At 53.3% G+C, this 22,087-nt stretch overlaps 1 protein-coding gene across 2 annotated transcripts in view; it reads left to right on the top strand.

Moving 5' to 3' along the window:
• SCN4B (sodium voltage-gated channel beta subunit 4) overlaps nt 1–20,036 on the top strand; it is a 28,158-nt gene extending 8,122 nt beyond the window's left edge. The window contains exons 1-5 of one of the 2 annotated variants that reach the window (XM_030838047.2): nt 211–1,156; nt 8,776–8,948; nt 9,912–10,140; nt 11,853–11,982; nt 16,354–20,036. In XM_030838047.2, coding sequence (XP_030693907.1) covers nt 1,096–1,156; nt 8,776–8,948; nt 9,912–10,140; nt 11,853–11,982; nt 16,354–16,447 — 687 coding nt within the window. In that variant the 5' untranslated portion in view covers nt 211–1,095 and the 3' untranslated portion in view covers nt 16,448–20,036. Of the gene's footprint in view, nt 1–210; nt 1,157–8,775; nt 8,949–9,911; nt 10,141–11,852; nt 11,983–16,353 lie in introns of those variants that run through there. The other variant, XM_060304128.1, reaches the window with a different exon arrangement.
• The last annotated feature ends 2,051 nt before the right edge of the window (nt 20,037–22,087 follow it).

Below are 22,087 nucleotides of genomic sequence, written 5' to 3'. Positions count from 1 at the left end.
CTGGGAAAAAGCCCTCTGACCTGGCTGCGACCCCCACCAAGCCCGGACATCTGCCCTGGGCTCCTCGACCCCCACCCCAAAAGGGAGGCGAGGCCAAGGGAGTCCTCCAGGATTCTGAAGGACTCAGGACACCCTTGGAGGGGGGTAAAAGGGGAGGGTCTGAGGGGGGTGGCCTAGGTGGGAAAAATGAGAAGTAGGGGTGCCGCGGGAGGGTGAAGCGGGGCTTGGACCCGATCGGTGGTGTCTGGCCGATTCCCTAACTAGGAGCATCATGATTTTCGAGGAGTCCACGAAGCAGTGGGAGAGGATGGTGGGCGGTGACGGGGGTAGTTTACAGTTGGAAACCGGGTTCCCGGGACCCTGCACAGCGGGGCTTCGCGAGGCTGCACACTCGCGGGTCGGCGGCCGCGGCGGACAAGCCCGCACACGCCCGCCGGCTGCTGCAGTGCTGGCTGCGGGCATCCGAGCGGTCCCTTCGCGGCCCCGGGAGAGGGAACCGCTACCCTACTCGTGTTCCTCAAAGCAGAACATCACAGCCTTCCAACAGCCGAAAAGCTCCATCTCTACCCCTCCCCAAACTATCCTCCTAATTGGCAGCTCAGCGCACGGGATGATGCGCGCGGCTGAGGGCGGCCCTGCAGTGCGAAGCCGCAGCCGCCCAGCCCGAGCCGGAGCGGAAGCAGGGGTGGTGGTGGTGGGGCCGGTACGGCTGGCTCCCGGGGCTCGGGGACCACGAGGCGGGGGCGCCCGGGGCTCCGCGGCGGCCACCGCCCCTCCTGCGGCTGGAGCGCTTCCAAAGCAGAGGAGCAGCGTCGCTCGCGTCTGCACTAGCTCGGAGGTCCTGCTGCTCCGGGTCCTCCTCCTCGGGCCCCTCCTTCTCCTCCCCTTGCCCTCCGCGGCTGCTCCCGCAGCCGGCTCCTCCTCTCCCTCCCTCCCCCTCTTCGCCCTTTCCGCGCCAACTTTCCCGAGCCCCGGCCGGCGGCGCACAGCTCCCCGGCAGCCTCGGGGCCGACTGCAGACCGAGGGCTGCGAGCGCGGCTGTGACCTGTGTATCCTGTCCCCGCGCCCCTGGTGCGCTCGGCAGAGAACAGCACGATGCCCGGGGCTGGGCACCGAGGCGCAGCCCGGGCGAGATGGCTGGGCACTGGGCTTTTGGGTAAGGCAGCCCCGGCTTGGTTTCTTCTGCCTCTTTCCCCCACCCTTCCCCCACCTTCCCCCAGAGGAGGAGACACTTAGAAGAGCAGCGCCTTGGACGGGGTGGGCTTTGGAGTGCGGCACGGAATGAGCATCGCGGCTACCGCTTCTTGCCGGACGCGGGCTCGGACTGCTGAGCTCCCTGGGGACCGTGCGCCGTCCCCTGCCCCATCCGGCCAGCCAGCCCCGAGATTAGTTCTTTGCTGTCTGTGGTGCCTTCAGCCCCGGGCTTCTAAAGCTGAATCTTGGGGCCCAGAGTTCGGAGGTTTAAGCGTGCTGGGGGAGGGTGTCTTTGCCTTGGGTGTAGGGGATGCCAGGTGGGTTTGCATCCCAACGTGTGCTTGTTCGGATGCTGGTTTCTACCTCTGCCCAGAGCCGTTTGCAACTTGGATGCTTGTTGCCCAGGCAGTAGCGTGCACCAGTTGGGGGTGGGGGAGCTCCCCTTCCTCCTGGTCCTTTTTCTGTTTGACTCCTCTGCTCTCTACTTCCCCCAGTGCCCATTGCCTTCCCTGCAGACTGGATGGGGTTGAAGGGACTTGGAGGACAGTTCAAGCCCCTATTTATTTAGTATTTAGTTATTTTTGGCCCGCGCCTGCTTGCGGGATCTTATTTCCCGGACCAGGGATTGAACCCGCGCCCTCGGCAGAGAAAGCGCGGAGTCGGAGTTGTAACCACTGGACCGCCAGGGAATTCCCCAAGCCCCCTTTTAGGAAGGATCTTATCCCTCTTCTTAGGTAAAGATTCCATGGGGGTGTGGGGGAACCTGTTTAGCCTGCTCCTGGCTCTTCATTTTTGGGATGAGTATGAAGACGGAGGGGGCACATCCAGAGGACACAGAAGGAACAGATTATTATCTATTAGTATGCACGCGATAGTTTCGAGCGTCAAACTCCAACAGATTGGGGGATGATATTTATTAAGGCCAGAATGCCTCACAAATCATAGCTGGATTTCAATGTAAGCCGACTCCATCTCCGGCACCTGCACCGCTTCCTGTTTATATTAGTCACATTTGGCTTCTGGCAGCTCCCCCCTCGCCGGGTCAGGCACACCATGTAGGCATTTGGGCTGTAAACAGGGAGACAGAAGCCTTTAAGGGCGGTCACTGCTGCTTCTGCAAATGTAAACTGTGTGCAGACCCGTCACGTTGGCACCTGGTGGAGGAGGGGGATAGAGGATGTCTTGCACTCAGGAGCCACTGATGTTATTACATCCCCACAGCTGGATCGAAGTCACTGGTGTTCTCTCTTGTAGCTTAGGCACAGATGTGCTGGTTTCACAGTGACCCTAGGAAGTGGGCCTCTGTAGGACTGAGGCTCCTCTTCACGGGCTAGGCACAGGGCCACTCTACACTAGCTGCCCCTCACCCCATCCCTGATCGGCCCGAGTTCCCACTGTGGCCATGGCCGTTTTATCCTCAACTGCGAAGTTGAGGATAAAATGGGTACCAGTCCCTTCCTAAGCATGTAACTGGTAATGTACGTGTCCTACCCACCCCTTCCTGTTCCCTGATTTGCTTAATTACTGTGACCTCTGTGTAATGATCACTTGTGAGGGTGCTATGTTGCCCCACCCTCTTTCCCTTGGTATGTGTTTATTAAGGGCTTGTTTAACGAGAAGGCAATGAAAGAGAGGGTGCTGAGTCCCACTCAGAGGAAGGAAAAGGAAAGGGTAAGTGAGGAGTTCATGGAGAAGAGGATGGGAAAGGGGGGAAATGGAGAAAGACCCCAGGTTTGAATCTGGAACGGGGGATTTGTTCTTCTTCAGGAGATGCAGGCCTGTGGGGTCTCCCGAGCCCTAATGCCTGCCTTGGCTGGTGGGACCAGCATGCTAGGTAGACCCCAGGTACAGATCCTCCCGCTTTGCCCTGTTGCTGTGGGTGTAGGGCTCTCTGCATAAGCCACGGGCTGGCTGCACCAGTGCACCCGTTCCGTGGCCTGCAGGAGGAGGGATGGGCACTCTGCTTGGACTTGCTTGCAGAGCTGGTTTTGTTGAGCATCCAGTGTTGTCTCAGGGGCATGTTTCTATCCCGGCAAAGCCCCTCGGTGTGGGCCGGAAGGAGGCAGTTTGCCTAGGGTGAGGGAGCTGAAATCTTTCCTCTGTCTCTGCGCCCAGGGGGCTTCCTGGCTCAGCCTTGCCCCCCCACCACGGCCCCCAGGGCCTGCACCCCAGGAGGGGTCTTGTCCTGCTGACCTCGGCCCACTTTCTGCCTCCCAGCTCTAACTTTGAGCCTGTCTGACTCCCCCGGGGGCCAGAGTGTATCAGCTTCCTTATTAACGTCAGCTGTGATTCCGCCTGCCCTGCCAGGAGAGCCCTGGGAGCTAAACTTAGAGAGGGCACCACGCTGCCCCTCTTTCCTCCCTCCACCCCAAGGTGGGTGTCACTGTCCCCGGATGTGGGAAAAGGTGGCAGAATGTTTCTGCCTTGGCATCTGCCTTGGAAGGTCTGATGGTAGCCCTGAGATCCCTGCTGGTGTATTTAATGATAACATTTGCATGTACCCAACACATTTTTACTTTAAATGGGAGGCCTGAGTCAATCCTTAGACAAAACCGCAGCACCCAGATGATATAGGAGGGGGCCGATCAGTAAATAGCAAAGGAAACGGCTGCTCTGAGAGTGGCTCCATGGTTAGGGTCTTTCAGTGAGCAAAGGCAAGGCTTAGGGGCTTAGGATTGAATTCCACAAGATCATGAGTAGGAGGACTTGTTCATCAATCCCACGATGCCAGAAAGAGGCCCTCAATCTGAAACACACACAAGAAATTCTGAAGAGTTTAGTTTGGGACAAAGCAAAGGAAGTCCTTCTTTATCTAAGGAAATAACCACATGGAAATAATTACCTCCAAGAAGTAATACAAGGTGAAAGTATAAAACAGCATGTGAATGGCCTGGAGATATTGTTGACTGACACTGGTCATTGAGTTGGGGTGCCTTGGTTACATCTAGACCTGTGATGGGGGCCACCTCTGTCTCCCTCCCTTTAAACACTAGCCTCCACCTGCAGAGTGCCCAGGCCAGAGGATGGACTCACTGAAGCCCTTCTTGTGTTTTTTTTTTTTTTTTTTTTTTTGCGGTACGCGGGCCTCTCACTGCTGTGGCCTCTCCCGTTGCGGAGCACAGGCTCCGGATGCGCAGGCTCCGGATGCGCAGGCTCAGCGGCCATGGCTCACGGGCCCAGCCGCTCCGCGGCATGTGGGATCCTCCCGGACTGGGGCACGAACCCACGTCCCCTGCATCGGCAGGCGGTCTCTCAACCACTGTGCCACCAGGGAAGCCCCCTTCTCGTGTTTTATAAGCTCATGTTATACCAAGCTCAGAATGTAGGAAAGACAGCCATCCCTGGTTTGGGGCTATGGCACCTCTGACTTTCTCAAGGTCAGCGGGCAGAGTGGGGCCTGCCTTGTGTCTGCTGACCCATCCACCCTGGCTGAAGTACCTCTCGGGGTCCTCTAGTGGATTTATACCTGCCCCTGCTCCCTCCTCTCCCCGCAGCGCAGGCTCACAGGGGAGAAGGTACAAGAGGCAGGCCCCTGGGCTTTCCTGTGCACGAGTCTCCCAGACACAGCTGGCAGGACTTTTGCCTGCTGGGAGGGCGTGCTGTGGAGAAGCCAGGCTTGTTTGACCTCTCTGATGCCTTAACTCGGGCAGGGCTCTGAACTTCTCCGTGGAAACGTCTCTGCCTTTCCTTTGTCCCCTCCGGGCTACGATGGAAATGGCAATGCTTCACTCTGAGAGTCGGGGAGTCCCGATTGTATTAGAGTTAAGTCATCCACATGGGCACACACTAATCAGGCAGAAATGTGCACTGTCATCAGCCAGACCTTAAAGAAACACTTTTCTCCTCTGTTCTGGACTTTTTTTTTTTTTGCTTCTTTTTTTTTTTTTGCTTCTATTTAAAGCAGTCAAATAATTTCACTTTTGATGTGTATCTTTGGTGCTCTTGGAGAGCCCATTCTGGCTGAGGTTGGGGAAAGGGATTTGGCCCCTGACTTGCATTCCCCGCCACCTTCCCCAGGGTCCCGAACGCTGGAGGCTGGCGGTGTGGTGATCCTTGGAGCACATGCTCAGGCCCCAAGGGAGCACTGTAACCATCAGGAAGCTGCCTTCTCCCGAGAGCTTCCCTGTCACAGCTCTGTACTCTGTTCCTTGGTTTGCGGGGGCGGTAGGGGGAGAGCAGCAAAGCTGGGGTCTCCGATCAGAAGGCCATCTTCTAGGCTGGAGGGTGATCTCGTGTCTGTCTCCCATCCCTAGACCTCTGGGGCAGGGGGTTGGGGGAGGGGAGAGATAAAAAGAAAACCAAGAGTGCTAAGGAGAGCTTGGCCCTGACAGCACTGTTCTCTTGGAGAGGCACCGTCACAAAGGGGTGGACAGCAGAGTGCCGTCGGTACACTGCTTATTCCACTCACCAGTTGTGTGGCCTTGAGCAGGTTAATCTCTCTCAGCCTCTTTTCTTCATTTTGTATATTGGAGATAAAAATAATAACTAACTACCTCGTAGGATTATTATGAGGATTAAATGGGACAGTGCATGTAAAATGCCTGTCCTATTTTATAATAGGTGCTCAACTCAGATTCACCATTTATTATGTGGCCCTGGGCAAGTGACTTAACGTCTCTGAGCCTCAGTTTCATTGCCTGTGAAATAAGAAAAATGATACCTACCTTTTGGCATTCTAATAAAACTTGGAGTTAACAGGTAGCAATCCTCTTGCACAGTGGTTCTCAAAGTGTCATCCCTGACCACAGCATTCCCTGGGACCTTCTTAGAAATGCAAATTTCCAGGCTCCATTCTACATGCTAGATCAGTAACTCCCCCACAGAGCTAGCTGTAATTGCCCTCCAGGTGATTCTGACGCTCTGTGAATTTGAAAGCCACTGCTCTAGAACAATTCCTGGCACAGAGGAGCTGATCAAAGAATGAAGGCTAATTGAAATGACCTCTCAGCACTAATTGGAACCCAGCAGGTGGGCAAACCCTGCTGCTTAAAGATGTAAGGAAGGACTTTCTTGCTTTGGGGCTTTGGGATGCTAGAAATGTCTCTTTTTTTTTGATCTTAGGTTAAGTCACCTAACCTGTCTATGGTCAGTTGCCGTGTCTGTAATAGGGAGGTATCACAGTACACCACTCATAGCATGGATGTGAAGGTTAAATGTGCCTGGCACATAGTAATTGCTGAGTAAGTATCAGCAGTTGTTGACAGTGGCAGGGGATCCTGGACCCGGGGTGTTATCTCTGAGCTTCGTGGTAAGAGCAGTCCACTTTGCCTTCAGAAGTGAAGTGGACATGGAGAAGCTGAGGGGGGCCCTGAGAGCAGAGTTGGGCTGCCAGCTCTCCTTGGAGCTCCTCTTATTTATTTATTTATTTGGCTTCGTGCAGCATGTGTGATCTTAGCTCCCCACCGCCGGGGAACTCCTCCCCTATTTAAAAAGCATCGCCCATGTGGTACCAGGCATCATTATCTCATGTGGGCAAAACAAGAGGAAGCTGGTTTATGATGTACCACGAGGGAATTAAGTTTGACGAAAGAGGTCCTTCCCTGAGATGAGGATGGGAGAAAGAGCAAGGTTGGTGGCCTTTAAAACAAAGACTGACCCTGGCTGTCTTGGGAACCAGGGCAGTTCTGGGAATTGCCTTTAGAGCTGGGAGCTGACCTGGCCTGGAAGGGTTCTCAAGTGGCTCGGCCACTAAACCCAGTCAGTTCAGCCAAGTTTCCTCCCCTTTTAGGTCTTGGTTGTCCTGTCTTTAAATCAGGCAGTGGCAACTTAGTGTCTGTAACATGGATCAGTCTGGATCCTTTAGCTCTTACACTCTGGGAGCTCTAGGCTGGAGGTCCAAGTAGTTGAGAGAAATTACAGTCTGGGAAGAGATGCCAGGGAAACTTTGGCATAGGAGTTGGTACAGCCAGATGGATGCTCTCAACTGCCCACTAGACCTGGGGTCAGACCCCAGTTCAGATTTCAGCTGCCTCTAGAAGTGGTATGACTTTGGCCAAGGCACAAGGCACTTTGCTCTTCTGAGCCTCATTTCTCCCACCTGTAAAATGTGATTAATAAGCCCCCCTTACAGGTGTGAGGTGAGGGTGATATGAGATTACTCACACATAGCCTTAGCAAGCCTTAGCAAGCATCCGCTTAGCAAGCGGCCCAGGAAAAGGTCATTATTCTTAGGATCACTGGAAAGCTGAGAAGGACTCCCTCTGAGTCCTCACCCAGGGTGACCCTGGGTGCCTGGTTCATCTAGGGGCAAGGAGAGCTACTCTCTGATTCCGACAACCCTCTTCCCCATGACCTTGAGGCACGGTGGACTATCCTCAAGGACTTTGTAGGACAGGAGTTCCAGGTTTCCTTACAAGAACTCATGAGGCAGAACCCGGGGGCCACGAGTGGAAATTCACGATTGCCACCTGCTCAAGCGGTAGGGGTGGTTTTGATGCGAGGGTGTGGGAAAGAAGCAGGGGCGGGGGTGTAGGGCTCGGGGGATGTTCCCAGGACAAGAGGCCGCAGTGGGGCTGCGGGGAGTGGGGGGCAGGATGGGCCACTTCGGGTCACGAGGGGACGGAGTGTGCAGCGCCCTCTCCAGGCACCCCGCTTGCGTGCACCTGGTTGCCCGCAGTCGGCTTCCACAAAGCGTCTTCCGCCCTGACTTTCTCTGTGTTATTGCTTTATCCGTTCGGTTCTCGATGCTGCTGACCGATGCCCAGACGTGCTCTGTTCCACCCCACCCCTCTGGACGCCATCCCGCCCTGTCTCCCTTCTCTTCTCGGGGTCCCGCTCAGTGGTTCAGCAAGGTCCAGCGCGAGGCTCCCCTCTACCTCTCCGCCCCTTGGGGCCGGTGGGAGCCGCCGGGGTCGGTGATGAGTGGCTGCTGCCGTTTTCGTCTTTTTCACCTCACGGGACCCCCTCAGCCTCCCAATACCCCACCCCCAATCCCGGAAACGTAACGGGGATGCCGCGCACAGCCCTCGGGGAAATTCCCAGCGCGAACGGGAGGCGCGGGTCCTGCCCTTGGGGGCGATGCAGGGACCGCATCCGCAGGTTAGGGGGCGAGGACTCGCGGCATGGAGGCAGGGGCCCGGGTTTCCTGGGTTGGGGTGACTCCTGGTGGTCACTTAGAATGCCCCAAGGGCTGCTAACTGGCTCGGAAGTCCATCCAGCTCAGCCCAAGCGGGAGAATGAATCACGGCGGTGGCCCAGGCAGTGTACGTTGAAGTAAAGAGAACCATCTTCCTGATATTGACACCAAGGGTGATAGAGACCTCTCAGCCTGACCAAGCCACTCCACCCTATCCGAGAGGTCCCTTCCAGGCCGCCAGCCTGGAGGTTCCGATGGTTTTTTTTTTTTTTCCCCCCGGTACGCGGGCCTCTCACTGCTGTGGCCTCTCCCGTTGCGGAGCACAGGCTCTGGACGCGCAGGCTCAGCGGCCATGGCTCACGGGCCCAGCCACTCCGCGGCATGTGGGATCCTCCCGGACCAGGGCACGAACCCATGTCCCCTGCACCGGCAGGCGGACTCTCAACCACTGCGCCACCAGGGAAGCCCCCGATGGGGTTTTAAGGGAAGTGGTGCCCCTCACACAGGTCTCTTCCTGGTCCCTGTGTCCCTGTCGCTGGAGGTATCTGTGGGAAAGGCCGCTACCATCTACGCTGTCAACGGCACGGAGATCCTGCTGCCCTGCACCTTCACCAGCTGCTTTGGCTTCCAGAACCTGCGCTTCTGGTGGTCCTACAACAGCAGTGATACATTCAAGATTGTAAGTAGGCGGGGAAGGGACAGGACAGCTCAGATCCTCCTCCCTTCCTTGTCGCCTCACCCCTGCCTCCCATCCCAGGTTCTGGTCATTTCTGGCCTGACCCCACGGTGATGGTCCCCAGGACCTTTCGTCACCTTTTCTCCCAGTATTGTTGTTGGAGCCTGTCTAGAAGGATCTAAGTGGGAAGGATGCTTAGATTGTGTTGCCAGAATTTGAGGTCTGTTGGAATTCTGGGCTAGAGTCCTCTGTCTCGTGTGAAGACATACCTGAAACTTGGTTAGCTTGTATAAAAATTAATACTTTAATGTAAAAAACAGGAGAGACAAGACCTTCGGGAGACTTGGAGAGGGGGAATGAGGAGAGTCCAAATCGGAGGAGGGCTGGGGAACAGGACTTGGAAGGATGGGAGGGCAAGGTGGAGAAGAGAAAGGGCCAGGGCTGTGGCCACGGGTGGGGATGGGGCAGTCAGCAGGTGTTTATTGAGTACTCGCTCTGCAATCTAGTAGGGGACCAGCAGTCACAAGACACCAACTCTGGATGTAATTAGACGCTGAATTCAGAGGGTACCGATGCACAGTGCTGTGGGGTCGATCCACGTCCTGATGGAGGGTCAGAATCAGACAGATGGGATGTGGCGTCAGCAGAGGCCGGGGGGAGTGATAGAGGGAAATGAGTGTGGTATTTGCAGGATTCGTTACTTAAAAGGCTTTTATGAAGAGAACAGTAAAAGCATGCTACATTCTAGGGAGACCTTAATAACAGAAAGTGGGTTTAGCCTGAAGCCAGTAAACTTCAGGTTAGATAGGCAGAGCTATCGATACTGGAAGGAAACGACTGGGGGAGGGCTCTTCCTGGACCTGGCCAGGGAGATACCCAAGGAGTGGGCTGGAGTGACGTCATGACTCTTGAAAGGACCTTGATTCTTTCTTGGCCACCTCCTGGCTCCCCTCTTCCCCCCCACAGCTCATAGATGGGATCGTGAAGAATGAGAAGTCAGACCCCAAGGTGAAGTTGAAAGATGATGACCGCATCACTCTGGAGGGCTCTGTGAAGGAGAAAATGAACAATATTTCCATTCTGCTGAGGAACCTGGAGTTCAGCGACACGGGCAAATACACCTGCCACGTGAAGAACCCCAAGGAGAATTATCTTCAGCACCAGGCCACCATCTTCCTCCAAGTTGTTGATAAACGTATGCAGTAAGGCCTGGGACAAGGGCAGTAAAGTTGGAAGGACGGGGGTGGGGGTGGGTACCCAATTCAGTGTAATGATGAAATGGACCACGTTGGTGTTTTCTTTTGCTTTATGCTTTCAAGAGCTACTGGAGTTACATCTGGAAGCTTGAATAACTTAGCTTGAATACTTATTCTGCCCCTGAATAGCTTGTGATATACGTTTAGGCCTTCGGAACCTTGTTTTCCTCATCTGTAGAATCTGCATTCGCTTCGGGTTGTTGTGAGAGTTACAGAAGCTACTACACGGAAGTGTTTTGTAAAGTTCTCCGTATGTGCTGATTATTACTGTGGATTCTGTTAGCGACAGCCGATTGGATGCCAGGCATCAAACCAAAGAGTGCTATGAATGATACACAGTGTTCTTTCTCGAGGAATTGACAGGTCAGGGTAGGACAGAAGACAGGTAAACACATAATTGAAACAGGGGCAAAGCATGTAACCGACTGATAAGAATGATCTCTCCCTCTGGAGCCTAAGTCCCAGTTGGTGGGGTTTCATTCTGACACAGGTGAAACAGACAACGAGGAAGCGTGTGATGAGGATGTCACCTGATCCCAGACACTGGCGGTGTTTAGGGAAAGGGCTGGAGGAGTTAGGCTGGGTGGGCATCTACGAGGGGGGAGCCTGGAAGGCTAGGGAGGTGCAGAAGCAGAGAAAAAGGAAGGAAATCTGCTTAAGGATCCTGATTGTTCTGTGTTTCTTGTGTGCCTGGGGGTCCACTGCTCCCTAGATGGTGTGGAATTTCTACAGAGGAGATGCTCATGATTCTGGAATTTTTTATTTTTATTTTTTTAATTAGTTTTTGCGGTACGCGGGCCTCTCACTGCTGTGGCCTCTCCCGTTGTGGAGCACAGGCTCCGGACACGCAGGCTCAGCGGCCATGGTTCACAGGGCCCAGCCACTCCGCGGCATGTGGGATCTTCCCGGACCGGGGCGCGAACCCATGTCCCCTGCATCGGCAGGCGGACTCTCAACCACTGCGCCACCAGGGAAGCCCTGGAATTTTTGAAGTTAGGGCCATTAGGCTTCTCAGGTGGATTGGATATGGGGGTTTGTAAAAAAGAGAGGAGTCAAGAATGACTCCAAGGATTTGGGCCAGAGCAATTAGAAGGATGGAGTTTTCTCAGCAGAGATGGGAGAGACTGTGGGTGGAGAAGGTTTGGGAAGTCAGGGGTTCAGTTTTCAGTTGAGGGAACTGAGGCTAGAAGAGTTAAGTGACCAGTTCTAGGTTACCCCCTAGTAAGTGACCATGGAAATCCTGTAGTTGAAATCCAGACTGCCTGGCTCCAGTACCTTCTGATCACATAAGAGATGTCACGGGGAGATTCTCAATTTCTTCTGCATGGGCAGCGGACACCTAGGAAGAGGCAAGTGAAAGTCTCATGTTTGAGGGTCAGGTCAAACCTGGGTGCTGTGGTCCCTGAGTCTGAGTTATTCCAGAACTTGTGTGGGTGTCTGTGGGAGGGCGTATGTGCAGAGTGTCGGGGGAGAGGGCTGTCTGCCCGTTATGCCCTAGCCTGATGGATGCCATATTCTAGCTTCTCCTGCTTCCTGCCTGAGGTGGGCATGTCCCAGTTGCCCAGGTTGGAGGCTCTGGAGCTGCTGGGCTGCCATGGTGACTCCTGTTCCCCTTTTCCACCCCCCTTCTCTCCCTGCTCTGGCCATGAAGTGGAAGAAGTGGACAACACAGTGACACTCATCATCCTGGCTGTTGTGGGCGGGGTCATTGGGTTCCTCATCTTCATCCTGCTGGTTAAGAAGTTCATCGCCTTCATTATCAAGAAGACTCAGGAGAAGAAGTGAGTTGACTCCTGTCCTCCCATCAGCCCACCACCCACTCTCATATTATAGGTGTTCCCAGCATCTTCTCATCCACCGTCATCTACCCCATCTGCCCTTCATCCTTCTGCCTATCTCCTAATCCCATCCTCTCTTCCTAATTCTCTCACTCTCTTCCCTATCCCTGCCACCCTCCTCCCATCTTCCAGCCCCATCCCTAATCTCACTTCCTTTTCCCCATCCTCCCAGTAGGTGTTTGTTAATGCACTGACTTCACTGAGAACATAAATACAACCCACTTGCTCTTCCTCATTCCCCTGTCTTCCTGCCCATCCCGTTAGCCTGTCTCTATTTGTACCACCTAAATCTAAAGTCCTACCAAAGGCTTTAAGATGCCTTTTTTTTTTTTTTCAGATCAGGGAAAATATAAGATTCCATGTACAGAAGCTCTAAAATGGGAAGATCCTTCTAGGGTGATGGGAGTCTCTTATTGTGAAATTCTGAAAATCCTAATGAGGGAGATAAAAACAGTCTGAAAAGGCTGATATGGCCACCTAGGAAGCCCTAGGATAAATTCAGGTATAAATCAGATATCTGTAAGAGGAAGGGGAGGAAAGATGGGGAGGTGCAAAGGGTGCGACCCAGGCCCAGAATTGCCGGAACAGGCAGGCTCCAAAATTGAATGTTGCAAAACCAGAGCAGGCAGAAGGCATTTGAAAGTTGTGTTCTTGGCAAGAAAGATGAGATGAGGCAGGCCTGCCATTGGAGCAGAGAGGGTGAGAGTAACAAGGAGAGGAAGAGAGAAGGGGGAGATGCTCTGTTGGTGTTGGCTTCATTCTGCTCTGTTGAGAAGAAAGAATTAGGCTTGAAAGGGCAGAAATTCCACTGGTAAGAAGGGAAGGCAGCTGATGGCAGGGAGGGACTTTAGAGAACGGCGGAGGGGAGGGGGAGCAGGGAGGCACTGGTTGAGATGATGAACTCTTGGGTTGTCCACCTGTATCATGGCCAGAGGCTGGGAGGGTTTTGGAGATCTGAAGAGGGGCCAGGAGCATGGAGCTGGACCAAATTCTGTTTTTAACAATCAGTCTGACTATTGATGGCGAGCAAATTTGGAGAACACATTATTCAGCATATGGTTTAAAAGCACTTAGAAAAGAAAACAGTGATCTTGGGAGCCGCCACAAGTTCATCCAAAACAAGACAGGCTAACATTTTCTTGCTAGCACACAGCTGGATCAGGACGCTACAGATAGTAATACTTCCTGTCATTCACCGCATGCCTACCATGTGTTAGGTACTCCACCAGGCATTTTTAAAATAAAATATGTACAATTTTATTTTGAAGTTGAGCAAAGTGAGGTTCAGAGTGGTTTAGTGACTTGACTAAGGCTAATAAGTGATAGAGTTGGGATTTGAATCCTGACTTGTTTGCTTTGAAGCTTCAACCATTGCCACCATACCCTGCTGATTCATGCGGTGGATCTAGAGTTCAGTCAGTCGTTCTTTCATTCGGTGACTCTTTTTGAGGTGCTGTGTGCAAGGTACTGTGCCAGGTGCTGCAGGAAATTCTGGAAGGAATGAGATTCTGTGAAGAAGACATGTACACAAATCATTGTAACATGAGGCAGAGGGATTAGGGCTGGTGTAGAGGTCTGAGAGAATGCCTCAGGGGTTCAGGAGAGGGTGAGATACTAGGGAAGGATTTCTGGCCAAAGAGACATTTGTGATCAGCTTTGCAAGATGGATATGATTTAAGCCCTGGGGAGGGTGAAGAGAAGGGTGTTCCGGGTGGGGAACACTGAGAGCAAAGACAGAGAGTCTGGGAAAGGAGCATGTTCTGGGGAACAAAGCATTTATTATTGTTGTTGAGAGAGTGGGGGGGTGTGATAGGGAGGAAGGGGAGGAAAAACCTGCGAAGGGGGTTGGGACAGACTCTTGAGGACCTGGGAGTCCAGGCTGAGACTGGCTTTCCTCTGACTGCAGGGGAGCTGGGGAGGGCTTGCAGGGCCTGACTCCATCAGAGGACCCGGAAGAAAGGGTGTGGCCTTGGTGGGCACAGGGACTGGGTGAGGAGGTGGGAGACAAGCCACGGGGAAGCCTGAGGAGGTTCTCTGAGCAGCAAGGAAAGCCTGCATAACAGCAGAGATGTGGCTTCTTCCCGAGAAGAAGGGAGGTGTGGGGCAGCATCTCATGATCAGTTCTGGGCTTTCACATGTGGGTGCATTTCCCTCTGCATGGAGTGTCTCCTCCCTCTTTTCCTGCTGATCTTTCTTGGTCTCAGCTTAAAGGACACTTCCAAAGAGGCTTCCCTGACCCTAGAAGGAGCCTTCCTAGGTTGAGTCCCTCCCTGCTATGCCCCCCATCCTATCATTTACCACATTGTATTGCAATTACTTGTGTAATAGCATGTCCCCTGGAAGACTGCAAGTGTTTGGAGAGCAGGCACCATGTCAGTTGGACACCCTTCTAGCCTGATACGATGCCTGGTAGCCAGTAGGGTCTTAGTAAAGAAATATGGATCGTTAGGTGGATAGGAATTGGCCAGGTTGACTATACCTTAGGTATTGAGATAGATAGATAGATAGATAGGTAGATGATAGATAGACCCATCTGAATAGAGGTCTTTAGTGGTATGTCACAGGGCTCTGTTTGTTCATTGTTATTATTAAGACTTGAACTACACTAGGAGTGATATAAGAAACCTAGCAACTATATTGGATGGAGAACAAAATTGAGATCTAGGAGGATCTTTTTTTTTTTTTTTTGATTGAAGTGTAGTTGATTTACAATGTTGTGTTAGTTTCTGGTGTATAGCAAAGTGATTCGGTTGTACATACATACATATATATTCTTTTTCAGATTCTTTTCTATTATGGTTTATTACAAGATATTGAATATAGTTCCCTGTGCTATACAGTAGGACCTTGTGGTTTATCTATTTTATATATCGTAGTTTGTATCTGCTAATCTCAAACTCCTAATTTATCTCTCCCCCTTTGGTAACCGTAAGTTTTTTTTTCTATGCCTGTGAGTCTGTTTCTGTTTCATAGATAAGTTCACTTGTATCATATTTTAGATTCCACATATAAGTGATATCATATGGTATTTGTCTTTCTCTTTCTGACTTCCTTCACTTAGTATGATAATCTCTAGGTCCATCCATGTTGCTGCAAATGGCATTATTTCATTCTTTTTTATGGCTGAGTAATATTCCATTGTATACATGTACCACATCTTCTTTATCCATTCATCTGTGGATGGACACTTAGGTTGCTTCCATGTCTTGGCTATTGTAAATAGTGCTGCTGTGAACATTGGGGTGCATGTGTCTTTTCGAATTAGAGTTTTCTCCAGATATGTGCCCAGGAGTGGGATTGCTGGATCATATGGCAACTCTATTTTTAGTTTTAAAAAACTAAACCTACGTACTGTTTTCCATAGTGACTGCACCAATTTACATTCCCACCAGCAGTGTAGGAGGGTTCCATTTTCTGGATCTAGGAGGATCTTAAGAGGCTGGAGCTATGGACTAAATCTTGCAAGATGAAATTGATGAGGACAAAATGTTAAGTCCTTCCTGAAGGCCTCAAACCCAGGTATAGAAGCCCAGGGTGAGGCTAAGATGTAGTTTAGCGACAACAGCAGTGAAAAAGACTTGGAGGTTTTCATGAGCTGAAAGGTGGGAGTGAGGTAGCAGTCAGGTCTTCCCTGGAGAGCCCTGTGCAGCCTGGGCACTGCTGTTGGGGGGCGTTATACTCAAACTGGAGCATGTCCAGCACAGGGTGGCCAGGGTGTTGATGCTCCTGGGGGGTGTCTTCCGCCTTCTTCCATCTCTCCATCTCCATCTCTCCTTCCTACTGCCCTGTCCCACCATCCCCTGTTCACATCTGCTGTGCCCCTTCCATCTCGTTCTTCTACCTCTGGTCACAGTGAGCTTCAGGAGGAAGGGCCTGCGGGGCCCTGGGTGAGGAGCGCTTTGCCCTTGGCATACTGCCCACTGGCCTGTACCCTTGGGTTGGCACAGCCGGACAATTGCCCCTCAGCACTGATCCCTAGGAACAGCGCCTGGTACCCTTGCCTTCTGCCACGTTGAGATGACTGGGTGATGCTAGCCTTACTGAGACCTTCCTGTGGGTCAGGCACTGTTCCAAGGGCTCACTGACTCCTCCCAGCAACCCCATGAAGAAGGGACCATCGTTATACCCATTCTATAGATGAGGATATGGAGGAAGAGAGGTCAGGCAACCTGGCCTCTGGCTACCATAGCTCTACAGAAGGCCAGGGAGAGGGTCCAGCACTGGCCCAGGGCACCATGGCTCCTCCTCTACCATTTACCCATCACTTGGGTTCCTCCTCTCACCAGCACCCCCCTCTCTCCTCTCTCCTCTCAGGAAGGAGTGCCTCGTGAGTTCGTCAGGGAACGATAATACAGAGAATGGGTTACCTGGCTCCAAGGTGGAAGAGAAAGCACCAAAAAAAGTGTGAGCCCTGCTCGGGGCCAAGCAGCCGCCGGGAGCCTCGCTTTCTAACGATGAAACTGATGCCTGAGCCGTGTCCGTGAACCCACGTGCCTGAGACATCTGCTGCTTGGCTCAAACTGTAGTCTTTCCGGGCGGGGAGAAACTGGGGTCCTGTCTAGCCTGCCCCACCCCCTTCCCCCCCAGGGCTCCCCAGGGACAAGGGCTGGCCAAGGGAGGGGCCCTGTGGAAGGTTCAGGAAAGGAAAGGAGGGGCTGGAGCGGTGTGGAGGGCCGGTCCCCCGACACCTGGGTAGATGGTCTCCTTCAGTGTCCCCACCCTGGACAGGGAATGCCTTGGTTTTCCTCTAGATGTCTCTTTGTGAGAGACTTGGAGGGGTTGGGGAGGGCTGCCCCAGTAGCTGGACCCTGAGTAGGGAGGACTAACCCTTCTACGGTGGGAGTGGCCAGAGGACTCTGTACGGGATCCGAGGGTGGGAGGCTGCTGGAGGGTCCTACAGTGAGAGGCTTTGATGGATTCCTGCTGCCCCACGTCCTTCTAGTGAAGAACTCCCCTTTCCCCCCATCCCTGGGTGCCTGCCTGCCTGTCTTGGTTCTGCCCCCACCCCCAGACCCCAAGCTGCTCAGTCTCTGAACCCTCCCATCTAGGGCTGCCACCCTGGTCTTGGGGGGTCCTAGCCCACCTAGTCTGCTCCTCTGATCTCTGGGCCCTGAGGGCTCATGCAGGGTCCCTCAGGCCTTCCCAGAGCACCGGGGCGCCACCTACACCTTTCCTAGTATTTCTCCTTGGGGGATCAGGGCTGCAGAGGTGGGCCTCTTGGCCACGGAACGCTCACCCCAGCCCTGCCAGCGCTGGCTGGCCCTGCTCCTCGGCATGGCAGGACCATGGCCACTGCTGGGAGCTCGCCGCCAGCTCCGCGCTGCTCCTCTTCCCCTGAAGCAGCAGGTGGCGCCATCTTGCTTGAGGAGCTGCTCCTGTGCTCCTCCAGCTTCTCCCTGCCCAGGGCTGTTCATCTCCATCCCTGCGTCAAGGCTGGCCTTCACCTCGGGGACCCTGTTGCTTTGGATGAGAGGGCCCTTGGGTTTTCTGTCTGCTTCCTGCTCAGCCGTGCCCCGCTCTCACCCCAGGGTTGGGGAGGTGCAGGGAGAGAGTGCCCAGGGTTTTCCTTTGCTTTTCCACGCACTGGTTTGCACACCCCTTGCGTGTGGGGCTAGACTGTGCCTTAGCTCCTGAGTCCTGGCTCATGCGCTCCCTCCCCGCTTCAGCCCCTAGGGAACAGCCAGCTCTGGTGGGCCCTGGTGAGGGTCCCGCTGCCCTAACCCAGGGTCAGGCAGGGGACCAGGGAGCTGGAGTTGTGTCGTTAATAGCCCGCTGGCCAGCCACTGAGTGTTGGAGGCGTCTGCCAAGTGCTCCCGTGGGCCCCTTACAGGCCATGTCGTGGTATTGTCCCTGTGGGGTTGGGGAAGTGAGGGGAGCCGGGGCTGTGATCATGGAGGAATCCGCCATCTGCTCCCACCCCCTCGCTCTCTTGTTGAATTCCTGACACTCTGTCCTCTGGGCCCCTGGGAGGGATGAGAGGGGAGTAGCCCCCTTTTCCAAAGTGTGTGGGGACTGCCTGAGGACCCTCCCTGCCAAAAAGCAGCGGCGAGCGTCCCCAAGGGTGCAGGTTTGGGGAGGGGGAACAGGAGTGCCTGCAGGGCAGCCACGGCTGTGACCTGTGACCCTTGCCCGGCCTGAGGGGCTTGCAGGGTCCCACTGAGATCTGCCTCTGTCCCTTGCGGCCTCCTCCACCCATCCTGGGCTCAGGTTCAGATTTTCCCGGCTTTGGGAGCAGGCAGACAAGAGCCACCAGTCATTCGGGAAACTTCGTAGGCTGCCTTCACGCAAAAGTGCTTGCTTCTCCTTTCCCAGCGTTAGCATTTGGAAGGGCAGAGGGTCTTGTGCTCCTCTTACTCCCTTGAGAGGAAGCCAAGGCGTACAGAGTGGGGGAGAGGAAGAGCATCATAGGCGGGTCATGCACGTTCTCTGGGCTCAGCTTTCCCTATCTATAAAATGGGTGTAATAATACCTACCTCACAGGACTGTTGTGAGGCTTGGCAGGTTTTGGTTTAAAAATCTTTTTTGGCTTCAACAGGGATCTAGCAGTCCAGGTGTCATAATTGGAGGGACGGTTCCAAGTCTGTCCTGTCCTCATCTCTGTGTCCCATCCCCATAGTTCACACACACACACACACACACACGCACACGTACACACACTCTCTCTCTTCTCTGTCTCTCTCTTCCCACCCCTCCCCCTTGGAATTATTTTAGTCTTTGTAATGTTAGAACCCTGGCTCTGATGCTTAAAGTTTCCTGTGCATGGCTTTTGTTTGGTGGTTTTCAGTAGAGGTGGTTGGGACTGTAGCGGGGACGCTTTTGGCTGCCCAATGCCTGAGGGCTCTACTGGCATTTAGTGAAGGTGGGGGCTGAGGATGCTAAACTTAGTCCCCACCACAAACACTGTCCTGCGCCAAGGCCGGGATTATAGCCATGGAGAAACCCTGGCATGAATTTGCCGTAGAAGATGTGTGGGCAAAGCCATCTTCCCAGGCAGACCCTCAGCAAGTGCAGGTCTCCAGGGGCTGGTGAGGGTGTTTTCAGGGCCTGTGGGCTAGAGAGAGCCGTTCACAAAGTTGAACTTGGGAGCTCTGGACACACGCAGCTATGCTGACAGTAAGGTCAGGAGACCGTAGACCAAGCGTTTCCCAGCTCCCCGTCCTTGACCCCGCATAGGACCTGAGCATTCCAGGCCTTGGGATTCTCCCGGTGCAGGAATTGAGCAGAAGGCAGCCAGAAGGAACCTGGGGTGCTGGAGAGGTCTGGGAGAGGGGCCGGTAGAGCTCAGGGAGGGGGTGAGAGCGAGCTCCTGAGATGGGGGCAGCTGAGGGTGTGCCTGGGTGGCGTGCGTGTGTGGAAATGCATGACTGTGGGGTGGGTGGGCCATGCATGGACGTCGGGGTGTATGGAGGTGTGTGTAAAGGCTGAGTGTGCCTGAGATGGAGGAGGTTCTGCACGTTTCAGGAGCCATCTTCCCTGGCCAGAGCTATATCCGTTGGGGCATCTGGAGGCTGAGAAAGGATAGGAGACAGAGGGGGAGATCAGCCGTGCTCCTGGGCTCCGTAACGCCGTGACTCTGTCTCATTGTCACAGACAGATGCCATCAGAGTGCTGGGGGGAGGGAGTGCCAGGAGGGGGCTCTTCTCTGGGGAAAATCCTACAGCTTCACTTTACTTTGTCCCAGGTGGGAGTCCTTACCCTCCCACCCGATACACAGTGCTTTTGACTATCTTATGCATGGTTTATTCCTCTGCCTTGGATGACAATACTCATAGTCAATTTTCTATGTAACTATAGATCGAAACAATGCAGCACAAATGGGCCTTGGGGGGCCTCAGATCTGCAGGTGCCTCCTGGGAGGCGCAGATGTGCACACACCCAGCACTGACTTGTGTTCAAGCACAGAATGAATGTGATCAGACTGTCTTGCCTTGACAACATGTTTTGCATTGTAGAGTTTTATCTAGCTTTGCCTTGGATGAAATAAAAATTATATTTAATAGAAACGGGTTGGGGTTTCTATTTCTGGCTGACTGGAATTTGGGGCCCAGTTTTATTACTTGCCAGCCAAGCCTCAGTCTCCTTGTGTCTGAAACGTTCCCTGCCTTGGTGAGATAACAGATGTAAAAAGTCTAAGGATGCCCGGCATATTCACAGGCATTCAGGTCGTATTAGTGCTGATAGTACTTCTTCTCTGGAGAAGCTGCAAAGATGGCCCTCTAATACTGGAATCATTGCCAGGGCCCTCCCTGTACCGATGACCTTGGCAATGATTCTGGTACCACTAAATATCATCACACCCCCTTCCCCAGGCCCTTCCACCCCAGATTAACATTTATATCCAGGTGAAATCTTTTCAAATGTACAACGTAAACCTTAAAGAGGAAAAGCGCAAAACAATTTACTGACTGGCATATGTGGGCACACTGAGCCCTGCTTGTCTGGTCCCTCCAGGTTGCTGTTTTAGGGGACAAGCTATCTGGGGGCGGTGAGGGAGGGAGGAAGCTTAGGCTTATGTCCCAGGAATGACTCTACCCATGCACATTTCATATTGTCCATCTTAAACCACTTGAACATAGATTAACCAAGCGCTCATGCCTTCTTTCCAGCTGCTGGGCACAAGGCCAGGCTGGGAAAGAATTGGGACTATGTATGCATGTGTGTGTGTGTGTGTGTGTGGGTGGGTGTGGGTGTGGGTGAGTGTGTGCTTGTATTCATGGATTTTATCATACCACACTTTCTCACCATACCATATCCTTGTCTTCAATGGATTCCCCTAAGACTGCATCTCAAAGGGTTTCAAACACTAAGTCCTCAAAGATCTTGTTAAAAGACTCTTCTTCCTCGGTCACGGGCCCCAGCAACACAGAAGTCCGTGAGGTCCTCAGTTTCAGCTGGTGTCCCTGACAGCACTCTTTTCTGAGCTCTCAGCTAAAGAACCTGCTCTGTGCTCTCACCCTGAATGGACTCACCTGGATCCCCACGCCACTACTCACCTGTCTTCAGGTACAGCTTGTGGCCTGGGACCTCCTGCCACCTTCTCATCAGCTACAGACCTGTTGGATATTGAAGTTTCCTGGTCCATGTCTGAGTTTATAACACTCTTGGAATGCTGTTCATTGAACGTGCCGTTCTCCATGCAAGGATCAGTCCCAAGGCCTGGGTAGGTTCCCATCATTGCTGTTTCATCCCTACTTCCTCTCCCCATTCAACTGTCATCATGATGGATAGATAAACAATTGTGTCAAAGCCAAATTAGGAACTGGGACTGTCCTGGGCAAACCTGGACATACGGTCACCGGTTAAGGCCATACTGACTCAACTAGGACAAAAATACACATAAATTATGTGTTCTTATTTGAGCTGGTAGCAGGCACAGAGACCAGATGGACTATTCTGAACTAGATGCTCTGCTAGATGCTGGTATTACTAAAATGGGCTAAATATTGACCACACTCTCAGGGAGCTTATAGTCTCCTGTGATTGAAATAGAAAACTTTTAACACGATGCAAGTTTGCTTCTCACTTGTGGGTCTCCTGTCCAGGCTGCTTTCCACGTGTCACTTGGAGGCGTTGCATCTTACTTTGTGGCTCTGCCCTCCTCTGGGTCCTTGGAGCCTTTTTCATGCAGGTGGTGGATGAGAAAGGTGAGAATGAAGATGGTGTGTTGGAAGGTTTATGGGCCAGGCCTGGAAGAGGACCACGTCATGCTGCCCACATGCTCCTCCACAGGCAGGCTGGGAAATGTAGTTGCTGGGTGCCCAAGAGAAAGTAAAATGTGTTTTGGGGAACACAGAGCAGCCTGTGAGATGACAGGGGTTCAGGTAGCTGCAAGAGGTTCAGCTGCGGCTGCAGCCCCGATGGTGTGGTGGGGACTGGAGATGGGGGGAGCAGGGCAGCAGGGCAGCAGCCCCGATCCTGCGGGGTTTCCAGGCCATGCCAAAAGGTTCACGTTGTATTTTGTAGGCCATGGGGAGCCACTGGAAGATTTTAGCGGGGGAGAGGCAGGACAGAGTTCGAGAGGGCAAGACAGGAGACAGTGAGCGTTGTG

Source organism: Globicephala melas, chromosome 8 (assembly GCF_963455315.2).
Source record: "Globicephala melas chromosome 8, mGloMel1.2, whole genome shotgun sequence".
Classification (NCBI taxonomy): Eukaryota; Metazoa; Chordata; class Mammalia; order Artiodactyla; family Delphinidae; genus Globicephala; species Globicephala melas.
The sequence above is the reverse complement of the archived record's forward strand: the minus strand, read 5'-3'. Positions and strand labels throughout refer to the sequence as shown.